Source organism: Protobothrops mucrosquamatus, unplaced genomic scaffold (genome assembly GCF_001527695.2).
Source record: "Protobothrops mucrosquamatus isolate PMUCROS unplaced genomic scaffold, P.Mucros_1.0 scaffold4415, whole genome shotgun sequence".
Classification (NCBI taxonomy): Eukaryota; Metazoa; Chordata; class Lepidosauria; order Squamata; family Viperidae; genus Protobothrops; species Protobothrops mucrosquamatus.
The window spans coordinates 35479-50131 of NW_015390328.1; the positions used below are offsets into that span (position 1 = coordinate 35479).

General features: G+C 39.6%; 1 protein-coding gene across 5 annotated transcripts in view; it reads right to left on the reverse strand.

Annotated features, from left to right (window-relative positions):
- Window positions 1-622: 622 nt before the first annotated feature.
- LOC107298991 (enhancer of polycomb homolog 1) overlaps window positions 623-14653 on the reverse strand; it is a 53161-nt gene continuing 39130 nt past the window's right edge. For 2 of the 5 annotated variants that reach the window (XM_015828352.1, XM_015828354.1), the window contains 4 exons: window positions 3919-3966; window positions 3490-3631; window positions 3005-3356; window positions 623-1154 (listed from right to left, as the gene is read on the reverse strand). In XM_015828352.1, coding sequence (XP_015683838.1) covers window positions 1082-1154; window positions 3005-3356; window positions 3490-3631; window positions 3919-3966 — 615 coding nt within the window. In that variant the 3' untranslated portion in view covers window positions 623-1081. Of the gene's footprint in view, window positions 1155-2440; window positions 2621-3004; window positions 3357-3489; window positions 3632-3918; window positions 3967-14653 lie in introns of those variants that run through there. The other 3 variants (XM_015828353.1, XM_015828356.1, XM_015828355.1) reach the window with 2 other exon arrangements.

Below are 14653 nucleotides of genomic sequence, written 5' to 3' on the forward strand. Positions count from 1 at the left end.
CAAAGGAAGGCACCTGACAGTTGTGGTTCTGGCCTTGCAGCATTTTGGAGAATCTCAAAAGAAAAGTGAGGTGGGGGGAGGAAAGCTGGCTGTTTTCAGAAACTGGAATGATGAGACACATACAGGAATTATTACATTCTTTTCCCTTTTAGCCTTTTTTAAAAGGAACAAGTGAATAATTAAGTCTTTAATAACAATTACAAAATAAAAATATAATTTGTGATCAAAATGGCAACACAACATAAAACTCCAGTTGTAAGGACTCCCATTTGCATACTTGATTTGACACCACCATTTTGGTGTGTAAGAAAATGGGACAACAGAGGGGGTGATATAAAGAGCAGCAACATAACTTTAGTGCTTTAAGTACCAGAAACTGCACACATTTGTGAGCTAGTCAGTGAGCTAGAATCCATGAGACTTCGTTTTTCGCTTGTTACATGTCTTGTGATTTTAGAACAGGGAGATCATATTGAGTAGTACATTCCCCATTTTTAAACTGATGCCTTTAAAAAAATCTGTATGTATGTCACCATTTTTCACATGATACAGAAAAACCCAAGGACCCAGAGGGGGAAGCAAGTTTTGTTAATACCATTTACAAAATACCAAGGAGTCCACAGCTATCTAACACATTTACTACCACACAGGAATAAATGAAGCTACAGTGTACAAAAACTGTAAACACAGCACAATAAATAGATAAAACAGCAGATTCCTCACCATGCACGTCATGAGACTTCATCTCTATACAATCTCACTTCTTACTCTTACTTTGTTGCAATTCTCTCCCAAGTGCAAAGCATCACAAATGAACAGTTGTGTTAACATTTATACAAGGGAATTACAAATATGCAGTATTGTACAGATAATTGCTGTTATATTAATTTACAGATGTTCATTCCTATTAACAGTAAGAATAGAAAAAACCAAAGCATGAGAGAGATGCACTGCTGTCAAGTTCCTACAGCTGCCACGGAAATACAATATGCTGCATTCCATCGTCCCTTGCATTCAAATTGCTACTGATGCATAGCACCTAAACAAGTTCCCAAAAGTTGGAGTTTCGTTACTACAGAAACTACGTCACCTCCATTGCTACTGTATTGTCTACTATATTGTTCAGTGCTGACTTTTCTGTTTCATGGTTTTCCCTGTGAAATAAAAGTGGAGAGAACACAAATGCATTTTTTAAGTATTTAAATAGAAAAAAGCCACTCTTAAAAATGGTAAAAGTACTTATTTTCCATCTTTGGAAGTTCAGTATAGTGTAATAAAATATTTCTTTACATTTTCAAGTCTGTGTTGTCTCATACTTATGAAAATGTTATGGAAAAACGCACCATCTACAATTCAAAATGAGATATTGCCAATCTGAAATACGTATTTTAACAGAGAAAATCAATTTGTTTTTTGGGCAGTCAGTTCATTAGAACAGGCATGTCAAACTCGCGACATCATGTGATGTCACGCAATGTATCGGGCCGGTTTTGCCATTGCCGGCAATGGGGTAGGCGCGGCTTCCACGTGACGCATCCGGCCCACGGGCCGGCAGTTTGACACCCCTGCATTAGAAGAATTGTATTCCTAAAGTTCTCAAAGGAAAGAAAACTACCTACACCTTTAATGTAGCCATGATTGGGTACAAGTAAATTAATCCAACACCATCCCCTCCAATCTCCAAATGGGGCAATAATGAAAATATCAATGAAATTGATGAAAAGACAGATGTAGCATTCTTTGAGTGAAGTCTGAATCCTGATGATTTCTTGGAACAAATCCGTGGAGTCATCTTCTGGGATTTTTTGTTTGAGTTCCCAATCTATAGCCCTGGAATTTCCAGGTAATGTCCTATCCCAGTATTTAATTATTTCTCAGATTTATATCCTGCCTTTTTTCATGAGCTCAAGGTGGTATCCACAGCACTCCCTTCTTCTCATTTGTCTACAAAACAACCACCCTGTGATCTGAGAGACTAACTTCCATGGCTAAGAATGGATTAAACCTGGGTCTCTATGGAGCCACTCCAACAATTTAATGACTACACTACACTGGTTTTAATATATTAATATTGAAAATTAAAAAAGATAGGGGAGGGGAGGGGAGAGACTCTGACCACATGCAATATTTTCAGGGCTTGAACAGATCAACCTTAATATTGCAAGTATTCCTGTATACACATTCCCAGGTTGGAGGTAGTAATATGCTTGGGGTACCCAAATCTACAACACAAATAGTAAACTGGAAAAAAAACAGATTGAAAACATAAAAAGTGAGAATTCTCTAATCCTTTACAATGAATGAGTAGCTGGTTCAAGTTTTACTAAATGAAAGTAAGGAAAATTAGAAGCTATTAATTAGACTTTGGTAGGTGTTTTCAGCAGCACCAAAAAGGCCCCTTTTCTTTGGAAAATCATGTCGGAATCAGAGACCAGTCATAGCAGGATGCCAATATATCTCACTGCCTTTCGCAGCGTTTATTGCTTTATACAGTTTTCCAAGCAGCAAAAGATAACATAGCAACAGCATAGCAACGGCATTTTTATTGGTAGATTCTCCTTGTCAATCCTTAAGAATATATCAGCTAGGGGCACCAGCAGGGGCAGTTTTCTGCTACATCCTGTTGGTGTGAACGAGATGAGATCATGTGAACCAGGTGAAATCATGTACCAGCCTGGGGTAGTTTCCTACATCACCATGGCGATATGAACAGGGTGAGATCATGCAGGGATTCAAGGCATGCGGCATTTGAGGTAGGCAGTTTGCTGCTCATGACCTCTATCTCTACAAAATCAAGCTTTTCAAAAGTAGTCTGTCCCACTTTTGATATAAACTTACCATAAATTTATTTAATATTTCAAACTATAGCACTTCCATTTTCATTAAGACATTCTTAATGCAGAAATTAGAGGCAGCTTGAAAGAATTTTCTACTGAGACTAAACACCCAAAATTTTTCTTTTATAGTAAGAATTCAAGGTGATAAAAAGCAAAAAAGCACTTACCTTTGTACTGTGTCCACAGAGGATGAGGCTGGCACCTGACAGTTTGCTGTAGCCAGCTTTAAGGCAGATGATGGAACAGCACTTAGAGTCCTAGGCATGTGCCGTGCATTGAGCATATTGATAGAGTTTGCAGTGGCAACAGATGAGGGTACAGTTAATTTAATGTTATTCCCAAACAGAACCTGAGTTGTTACAGAATTGGCAACAGTTACATGGTGACTCAGTGCACTGTGAGAACTTGAAGTCTGTGTTATATTTGAAGGCTGTAACAAGGCTGAACCTGCTGTTGATGAGCTTGTATGTACAAGTGCTGTAGGCGTAGTACTACTGAAGTGTAAACCCTTATATAATCCTGTGAAATCAAAAAGAAAAAAAAATCTCACGACAAATGACAATAGCAGCTTACTGTCTTAACTCTCTCTCATATACACCCTCCCACATACACAATTGCACCTTTTGGTACTATAATCATTAGCACTTCTTACCTGAGGCTTGAAGGATGCCATTCACCCCAATTCCAAGCACCACATCATCCTTCATTTTGAATCCCATGAGCTGTTCTGATGTAACCAAGGCTGAAGCAGCAAACTGAGCACTGACAGAATCCAATGTCTTGGAAATAAAACCCTTTTAAAGAGAAAGAATGGAAAAGACAAAGGGCAACAAGGTTTATTTTAGATTACTGAGAAAATCAGTTACTGATTTAACTATTTTGAACTTCTACCAAAAAGACTGTATATATTATCAACTTGAAAAGACTTTTTATACAGTATCTTTACTTTATTTCTTCTGCACTCTGGCTTTCTATGTTAAAAGTTTAGAAACCTTTTTTCCCCTCTACTCTGTGAGTTTGTATATCAACACTATTTCTCCTGCTAGCTGCTTAGTTTTGCTTTTGGAACTCCTTATCTGACCTTGAAAAGAGAACAGTGTATTCTTGCCTGCTTTTCTGCTGTCAGCAACTGTAAGAGAGAGAGATAGATAGATAAATTTTATTACGGTTCAAGACCAGTACAAAAGTAACTTAACCAAGCAGGATCCAAAAGTACAGTTAACAGTTTAGTAGCTTAATTCATGGTGTCCTCCTGTTAACAAGGCTGCATGTGACATACCTTAATGGCTAAGGCATGCAATTTATCAATTAATGCACATATGGCATTATGCCAAGGTTGCTTTTTTGTAGGGTTATGCACATACAGTCATAACTGACAAAGAAGAGAAATGCAAATTAATGGCAAGAAAAGAGAATCCATAAGAAGCGACCTGTTAAATCAGGTTGCGATTGGTTAAACTGGTCTAGTATTTGGTGTTCATAGAGTGGCCAAAGAAATGCATTCTAGAAGCTTACATATATGGCCAGGAAAATGCCAACCTTTTTCACTGTTGTTTCCTAACAGCTGATACATAAAGCATGTTGCCTCAGATTCCTTGCAAACTCTGTTTTTTCAACCCTAGAATTTTTGAAACTCTCTTGCTTCAACTGGGGATAAGGATGTTTAGTAATTTAAAGGTCCATGGGCTTCTAAGCAGGATAAATCTGTGAGACAATGAGGAGAACCTCAAGTAGATTCAGAAAATATCACCTATCAGAAGCGTTCTGGTTCAGGTCTAATTTGGTCCTGTCATTATGACATGGAAAAGGACATAATATTAAACTTCACTGGTGTATAATCTTCTAGAAGTCCCAGATAAAAGCAAGCATGATAGGCTAGTCAACTAAAAATCCTGACATGACCTAAATATTGTCTATCGGGAAGTTCTTTTCTATTCCAATTTCTTCATCCAGGAAGCTTTATTTAAATAGAGGCTTTGTTGTGAATTGAGTTGTTGTCAGTGCCTCTTTTAGATCAGTGTTTCTCAACCTTGACAATTTTAAGGCATGTGGACTTCAACTCCCAGAATTCCACAGCCAGCAATGCTGGCTGTGGAATTCTGGGAGTTGAAGTCCACATGCCTTAAAATTGTCAAGGTTGAGAAACACTGTTTTAGATCATCCAGTCTCTGAATAATGTTAGCTTGCTCAGGTTCTGGCAATGAATCGAATAAGTCAACTGGCATTTCTTCTGGCACCTCCTCAGCAGATTCTGTAGCTGTGGATAACAGAGTTTGTAGATCACTCCTCTGCTTTCTCAAGGTCAATTCAGCTGTGCCTGCTTCAAGCTTATCAGTATGAGGTCTGTTGCAGCTTGGATTTAAAGCAATAGTTCCCTTTTTTTGTAAACAATTTATTAATTTCCAATACTACACCATCCAGTGCTTCCTTGGTCCTCTCTTCTTCCGGTGGTATACATTTTTCCATATTGGGCAAATACAATACTTGTTACTGTTAATACATATACAATTAAAGATAGACATCTTCATCACATTTTTCTGGTATTATACGAAGTATCGATAATGTCAGTTTATAATATCTTTTCTAGCCAATACATATCTCAATTGCATTTGCACTTAAAATCCATTTGTTCAATCAATATCCTGTTTTTCCCGCTTTTTAAAAAAAATTAATTTCCCATCAATGTTCAAAATATCTCTATCGCTTATAATTTTCTCATAATATATTATATTTGGGATAACCAAAAGCTTCCCTTATTCAAACCCTTTTAGAATTTTCATATTTCCCATCTCATAACAAAATATAATAATCTAGTTAGAAATCCTATCCTTCTAGTTATAATACTTTTATTTCTAACAGTTATCTATTTTCTTAACCATATTCAAACATCTATTTAATAATATAATATCCCATCTCTATTGCTTATAGTTTTGTCATAGTAAATTATATTTGGGTAACCAAAAGTTTCCCTTATTCAGACCCTCTTGGCATTTTCATATTTCCCTTCTCATACCAAAATATAGCATTCTAGTTGCATATCCTATCTTTCTAGTTATAGTAATACTTTTATTTCTAACAATTATCTATTCTCTTAGCCATGTTCAAACATCTATTTCATAATATAATGTCCCATCTAATGGGTCAACACCTCTATTTTCTTCAGTCTTACTCTGGCTTTCTTCCTTTGCCAACTAACTTTCCAAGTCAATGCATTTGAGTCCTCAAGTAGTTCTTCCCCTATTTTTGTGTATATTGTTTGAAGTAAGAAAGACAATTTGATTAAAGTATTTTTGGAAGAACACTCAGCCCATTTATATTCATTAAACAGCCTCCCTCCTCCAATTTTCCACAATTCTCCTGACAGCTTTATCTTCCGTTCAATCAGCTCTTCTTCCTTATCCTCAAATGTGTTGTGAGATCTTGACAAGTAAGATATCTTTTCCATTTCCGGTATTATCACTGCATCTTCTAATTCTTCGTTTGTCTGAGTCTGTCTGTTAATTCCTTCCTTTAGGTCTTCCATCTTTGCATCTGCTTCCTCTAATTTTCCTTCTATTTTCTGGGTTACTGGTTCCTTCTTTGTAGTCATTTTCTGAATTTGTAAGTTTAGATTAGAAAGTTGTTCTTTTATCTCCTTTGCATTATTTTTAGTCTCATCATGAGCTAAGACAATTGTCTCTTGTATTGATTTCAACATAGAAAGAATTTCTTTCTGAGATTCATCAACATTTCCTTTTTGGTATGTGAAGCTGGGGGTTTTGTAAGGGCAAGAAAGATAAGATTGAACGTGTTTCAGGCATTTATGTTCTTCAAACCGAAAAAGCCTGGTTCACACAAGCCATTATAAGGAAGTCGGTCAATTTAATGCTGCCACTTGTTTTGAGAGGTGGCCAAAGAGGTCTGCTAGTCTGGGATTCAGCCAGCACTCACTGTGCAAAAGACATGAAGAGGTTCCTTGGAGAGAGAGGAATAGATCAAATCATGATTCCTGCAGGAATGTGACGGATATAGGTCTGAGACCTATAACACTATTTGTTCGGTAAGTTCCTTTTAAACGTGTCCCTTTAGTTACTGATGTAACTTGTATCTTACCTCTCTTTAGTCGCACCTTTGAAACACTTCGGATCGGACGGTCTCCAGCACTGAACCTACTTCTTAAGTACCCTATTTTAGTGACTGTCGACACAACGGTTACGTGTACAAGCAGGCTATATGGACAAAAAGTGCTCATTTAAGGAGTCCGCTATTGCTGGACATGAGAGATTGGGGCCAATGGGTTTACAGGAACTGGAGTCGCAAGAGGTTAAGGCCGGAATTCGGGGTTTGGGTGAGTTACTGTATGAAGATGTTACAGAAGAAGACAACGTGGCTGTTTTTGAATAAATGTTGATTGTTGTACTTCACCATTGTGGTTGTGGTTGTCCTGGGGGGGGAATGGCGGTTAGGGTTGGGATTAGGCATTGTGGGTAGGGTTGGGGGGAGTGGAGGTTAGGGTTGTGTCAGACCTGGAAAGCAGGTGCCAAGTGGGTTAGATCGGGGGATCTGCCAAGTATTTTGGCAGCGGCATTGGTGGGCGTGACGCGGCTCAGCCGAAAGCGGCCAGCCACAGAACAAGTGGGGCAGCTCCCACATCACCTACCCACCCTCTTCCATTTCACTCGCCTTCCGAGCACCGAAGCGGTAGGTGGAGCATTTCTCTGCAGCCACGGAGCTGGAGAACTTGCCTCACCACCGCCCAGATAAGCAGTCCAACAGGGTTTTTTTTTCCTTATCCAGCTGCAGTCTTCAAAAGTGAAAGTTTCCAAGGACACCCAAAGTCTTTTCTGAGTCTAGGCTTCAGGCCAAATTTCCTTTAAGCATAATAAATTGTAGTGCCGTAGTTCGCCACTAGATGTCGTTAACGCCTTCTTCCAGCTTCAAACTTATATTGCAAGCTTTTCAAGTCTCTTTTCCAAAAAAAAGTCTCAAAAGCACTTTTAGTCCCCAAATTTCAAGGCTATATATCTATATTGATTCCAAATTAATCTTATAATTTTCTTCATTTTCCCCCAAGCAGTTATTTCGCCACTTTTTTTTTTCTTGGAATGGGGTGGAAATTCCCTTTCCCTCTCTGATCGAGGATTCTTTGCTTTGGGCGGTTTTTTCCAGGAAAAAGTCTTAAAGTTATAAAGAGAGGATAGAGTCTCACCCAGTTTCATCCACGTTGCTCAAAAGTTGCTCGTTAGTGCTTATTTCCTTCGGTTGTCAGCAGCTTCTGACTGGCTACATGAATGTAGCCAGTCTTTCCCCCGCCGGTTTGGAGGGCTTCCTCAGATCAAACGGAAGGGCCGCCACCCCTCCGCGATCAACGAGGGTCCCCTCCTTCATCGCCTCTCTGGGGCGGCTTTTGACCCTTTTTAGGGTCCCCAGCAGGGCGAATTCAGACGTGGAAGATGGAGCCCCGTCTTCCTGCATCCGTTACGCAGTGACATCAAACGGGAAGTCTGCAATAGTTCCCTTTTGGAGAGGCTGATCCAGGAGTGGGCACCCTTTCTCTGAGCACAAGACACGTATTGGAAAGATTGAAAAACTACTCAAGAAGGGCTTCATCTTAAAAAGCATAGAGGGAATTGTGGGCTGCTTGAAAGATAGCAAAATTTGCATACATTGCCTTCTGGCTGGCAACCATTCTGCGTGTAGTAAATCTATTAGAGAGTATTCGCAGCGGAGCACCTGGCTCAGAGGCAGCCTAACAGCTTTTCTATCACTCCAACGCCCTCTATTCGTTCTATTGTCATAAATTTGCAAGGTAACCTGGTTAGTCTGCTAACAGAAGTTATGTTGGTCACCTCTTGGACTATCTGATTGAGTCTTGTTTTCTTTGTAGTTATTCTTTCCTCTCCCATTTTTTGGGAGAGGAAATTTCTGAGTTAGCCACCCCATGTCTATCAGTAGGTGTCCTCCTGGATCCTTCTGCAATATTTCGGTGAACTCTTAATAAACTTTGCAAAAGACTCTTCCAAGCAGTCAACCTTATTTATAACTGTTGATAAAAATTCATAGATTGAATTTACAGTTTGAGCTGTAAGCAAACATTGTCTGGAAAGGAAGTCTGTTGCATTCTCCCTTTTTGAATTTGCTACATTCCCATCCTGAGCAAGGAAAGCGGCTGTTGAGCAGGTTAAGTTCCAAGAAGGGGAGATATTTTCTGTGAGAGAGGCAGGAAGTTCTATATGCTGTTTGCTTTCAAGCTTGGTTTGTAAATCCCATTCCAATGAATCACACAAATTAGATCTATCTGGTGAGGAGACTGCAGATGAATTACTTACTGGAGCAGACTGTCTACTTTCAGTGTAATCTTCCATTTTCTGCTGCTTCAGTGGCTTGGAAGAACTCTGGGCTGCTGAGTGTGCACGCTGTCTCTTTCTCCTTTTCCCCATTCTTGATAATCCTGGCTTGTAGAGTTGTTAAAATGTAGGTAAAACAATGGTAGCCTCTCCAGTATATATACTTTTATAAAAAGTCAAACAAGGGTTAAAACAGGTTTAAAAATAGGTTAAAATGGGTTAAAAGTAGGTTTAAATGCAAGGTTAAAAAGGGTTAAAAAGTTAAAATAAAAATAAAATAAACTTTTACTTTTGGAGGAGCTCTTTACAGCCTTTGCTGCCTGTCGACCATCTTGGCTCCTCCCCCCAACTGTAAGAGAGGATATGCAAAAATGCCTCCTAAGAAGCAACGGATGGAAGTAAAATGCGACTCAGAAGAGCCTAGCACCAAACTCCTTATGGAAGTATTTGAGAAAAGGTTTGCTATGCTACATGACACAATAAAAGAGGTGAACGAAAAATCAGATAAAAAATTTGAATTATTAGTATCAGAGTTAAAACAAACTAAAGATGATGTTAAAATATACAGATTAGAATGGATGAGACAGACACAAGGTTGGACCTTCTTAACCAAAATTTACTGTTATTGGATTTGAAACAGAAAGAACTTTTTCTGCGCCTCAGAGGAATTCCTGAGCAAATTCACAACTTAAGTGATGTAACTGAAACAGAAATGACTAAATGGTTTAATGATGAGAAAGTAGACTTCGCTAAAGAAATAGACAAAATTTACAGAATAAATTCAGTATATGCGGCCAGAAGACAATTGCCAAGGGATGTTATGAACCAATTTATAAGAAAATCTATTCTCTAATACAAAGTTTTATTAGTTTATAATATACGATACAATCAAAATACAAAGTAACTAGCGGAAAATATGGGGAAAGGAAAAGGGAGTAGAGAAGTGAGGTAAGGGAGAAAAAAAGGAGGGGAAAAGGCACTGACTTCCAACTTCCTTTGGTGCAATAGAGTATCAACTTCAAACCTTAACTTTTTACTTTTACAAAATAATATAAACTAGCCATTTGAATAACATCAAATCTATCTAATTGGTAAAGCCCACAATCAAAATTTCATCTTTTTCCACCTCAAGCACAAAATCTAGAAGCAGTTTCCATGTGGCAATAAAAGTATTCGTATTTTTTTCTTTAATCAGTACAGTCAGTTTAGCCATCTCTGCTAGCTCCATCAGCTTTTGTAATCATTCCTCCATTGTAGGAACTGATGTACAGAAGGTAAAGACTCACATTAGAACGACGACAGTTGTATATATTGTAGTTTCAAGGCATAAAAAAAGGGTCCAGAAACAGGTAATCGGGGTTCTCTTTTCAGAGACGAAAAGAAAGATATAAATCAAATTCTTAAAAGAGATAATTGTATACTGAGGATGAGGTTATAAAAGAACGAAATAGTGTGTAGGTGCTATTTTGGTAAAACGTCCCCTCTTTGCCTTTACATTTCCAAGGTTCATTTGAAATCCCTTTATACATTTTTGATAACTTGTCTGGTGTTAAGTACCAATGGTACATCATCTTGTAAAAGTTTTCTTTTAGATTATAATTTAATGTAAATTTTAATCCTTTATGCCACATATTTTCCCATTGTTCAAGCATTATATTATACCCAAAATTCCTTGCCCACTGAATCATACAATGTTTTACTTGTTCATTTTCCAGATTTAAATCCAATAATATTTTGTAAACTTTAGCAATAATATGTTCATCACTACCGCACAGTAGGCTTTCCAATTCATTTTTAACAAAATTAAACCCATGATCCTTTTTATCTAACTTGAATCTTTCTTTCAACTGCATATATGTAAACCAATGGCAGTGTCAGAATCCAATTATATTTCATCTCTAGTTATCGACTATGGAAAACCCCATTTCTGCCCTCTCTGGATTCTGTCATACTACGAAGGGGAAGGGGGATGAGCAAAGGGGTTTTATGGCTCTCACTTCCTTCATTAAAACTTCAAAGAGACTGAATGTGGATCTCACCAAGAGGACTGACCATAACAATATGGCCATCACCTTTCATGTACTCCTCTCTGAAGTCTCCCTTCCGCCAGCCGTGAGGAAAAGGGGGTGGAAATGTAATGCTTGGGATTGTCGCTGGAAGGACAGTGGGGTGGGGGGCTGCTTGGGAACACTTAAAACCTTGAATGGCAGGGGTGGGCCCTCAGGTCCTGTCTAGAACGCCTGTAACCATCTTCTCTTAATAAAGATGCCTGTTGGAAGAAATATTCCAAGAGTTCTGTCTTCTTAAGATGCAAAGTGGGGACTTCCGGTGGCGATGGCGGCACCGATGGCGGCTTTTCTTTGAGCCATCTGCCCCGAGGACGCGTCAAAGCCGCAGGAACAGCGCGCAACAGCTGTTCCACGGCTCGGAATACCCCTCCCCGGGCAAAGGGGGGGATGAGCTTCCAAGATAGAGGTAGAGTTCCCTAGCCCTCATAATTCTTCTTTTGTGAGGACTAAGGTGTGAACTCCCCCGGAGTCTGGGACTTTCTCCGCTCCTCGGGCTGCCTTTGTTCTCCGAACGAAGCCAGACGCTGATTCCACCTCTGCCGTTTAAAGAAACTGTGAGTAGAAACTATAAGCAGACAGAGCTAACCAGGAGGATTGGACTTTGAATAAATTGTGACTTTAACTCAGGAAACAAATAAGTATCTTCTTCACTTTTTGTCTAAACTAGAAGAAGAAGGAATATGGCTGCAGAAGGGCGTTTTCTTTTTTGACAGAAGATATATGAGACTTTCACTTTCTTGGATATAGAAGAAATATTGTAACAGATTTGCTTCTTTGCTGCTTATTGGGTGGGCAAGCTTCCTGCCTCCTTTTATACACTTAGTATTTGTTGCTTTTACAAGACTTTATAATACTTTAAAGAGGAAAAATAAAAATAAAAATATAAGATAGAAGAAAGAGAAAAGAAAAATGGCTTCAAAACGTGTGGGAACTTCCGTTCCTCAGAAAGGCACGATCTCCTCCCCAGCTGTTCAAACACCACAGCAGCCCAAAGCTAAGACTCCTCCGCCTTCTCCCCCAATTCCGGTATTTACACTGAAAGAATTACAGGATGCTTTAAGGCAGGGCTTTTCAACCAGTGGTACAGGTACCACCTGTGGTACATGGGCACCTGGCAGGTGGTACGCGACCATCCTAGAAAAGTGGTAGCAGGGGAGGAGAATGAGCTGAACTGGTGGCAGCACCGCACAAGCCTGAGCGAGAGATGGCTGGAGCTGCAGGGCTGTCAGGGCTCAGTGGAAGTGCCGGGATCAGCACCAGGCTACAGCTGGAGCCCGGCGCTGATCCTGGTGCTTCTGCTGAGCCCTGAAGAAGCACCAATCAGCTGGAATGTTGCAGCATCTCCAGGGTCTTGTGATTTACATTCAGATGCGTGGCAACTGATTCATATTTATAACGGTCACAGTGTCCCAGGGTCATGTGAAGTGACCAAAACCTGCTGCAACCACCCAGCAGACGGGGGGAATAAAAACCAAACACCCCCCACCCCACCCCCGCTGCCAATCCTCAACAGAAATGCTCACAACAATGAAAACCTCAGACAGGAGGAAGAGCGCCGCTGGGTGGGCAGACAGGTGTCTTGCTCGGCTGTGGCTTGGGGGGCACTTTTTTCAGTGCCATTGTAACTTCGAACAGTCACTAAGCGAACTGTTGTAAGTCGAGGACTACCTGTACTCTTTTTTTTTGGTCAAGTTTTTGACACCTTGCTAGGCGACTGGTGGTACTCGGATGTTACCATATCCTAAAAGTGGTACAATGGGTGAAAAGGTTGAAAAGCCCTGCTTTAAAGGACAATGCAATGCAATTACAGGATGCTTTGAAGGACAATGTAAGACAGATCAGAATAGAGACAGAGGAGCTTTTGGAAAAGAAAAATGCAGAGATGAGAGATGACATACTGTTTGCGCTTCAAGGCTTGGCAGTCCATGTAGAACGTATAGATGAACAGGTGGATGAAGTGGAGGAACATGTTGAAAGTCTGGAATTTAGATTGGGAAAAGTGGAGGAGAACGTGGATTTAACTCAAAATGAGGTTATTATGTCACAATATAGAGAAATGGAATATGCTTTGAGAATAAGGGGATTGAAGGAAAATGCTCAAGAAAATTTGGAGGAAGAGATTGCAGCAGATTTGGCTTTGGTTTTGTCCTGTCAACCTGAAGAAATTATGAGAGAAATGGAAAAAGTTTTCAGAGTTAATTCATGGGTTGCAAGACAGAGAAATCTTCCAAGAGATGTTGTAATCTATTTTTCTAGAAGATCAATCCGTAATGAAATCATTCAAGCCTTTTACAAGCAGAAATTTCAAATTATGGCACAAGATGTTATAATTTTAAAGGAGATACCATCCAAAATACTTAGAAGAAGGAAGGATTTCGCCTTTCTGGTTGAAGAGTTGAAAAAGCGACAAATTCAATTTAGATGGGATATACCTGTTGGTATAATTGTGAATTACATGGGAACACGCTACAGGCTCAACTCGGTTGTGAAAGCAAGAGACTTTTATATCTCAATTTTGAAAGTGGGTTCATCATCATCTCCACGAGGTACAAGAAAGGAAGGAATTCTTGAAGAGCAATTGGCTGAGGGAGCTATGTCATCAAGTGTTACAAAACTACAAGACCAAACTAAGCAGCAACTTATGGAAATTAAAGATGATCCGAAGTTACAAAGAATGACCCGTGCAGCTCATAGACGCAAAGAAAGAGAGCAGCAAAAAGTGGAAGTTGTACCTATAGCGCAGCAAGTTATTTCAGAGCCAGTGGGAGGTGCGAGGCCGAAGAGATCAGAAACAGCTGATTTACAAGGAGCGTTCCAGAGGCTCTCTGCCATTAAAGATGGCAAGGTTTCTGACATGGAATGTTAATGGCTTGAATTCTCCACAGAAAAGAAAAAAGATATTTCATTATTTGAAACAACATAAAAATGATGTTGTATGTTTACAAGAAACTCACATTACAGCAAAGGATCAAAAATATTTGATTAACTCACGGTTGGGAATACATTTTATTGCACCTGCGCCGCAGAAAAGAGGCGGGGTAGTTATTTATGTGAGGAAAGAGTTTCTACCCAAATTAATTGATTTTGATCCAGAAGGAAGATATGTTTTTATTGAAATATTATTGAATGGAAAGAAATGTCTTATTATTGGATTATATGCTCCAAATCAACAACAGAAACAGTTTTATAAATTGGTACATCGGAAATTAAATCAACTGAATTATAAATCAGTTATTATGATTGATTGGTTGATTGCTGATTGCTAAGATGGCGGACCTACCGGGGAGTTAGCTCCGGACTCCGGGGAGTCCTCAGCGGAGATGGGGAGCCTCCAGAGGGTCGGGGCTGCTCAGCGTCCCTGAATTCGGGGAGCGGAGATAGCCGGCAGCTTGTTGCGCGACCACCTGGTTTCGGCTGGGTG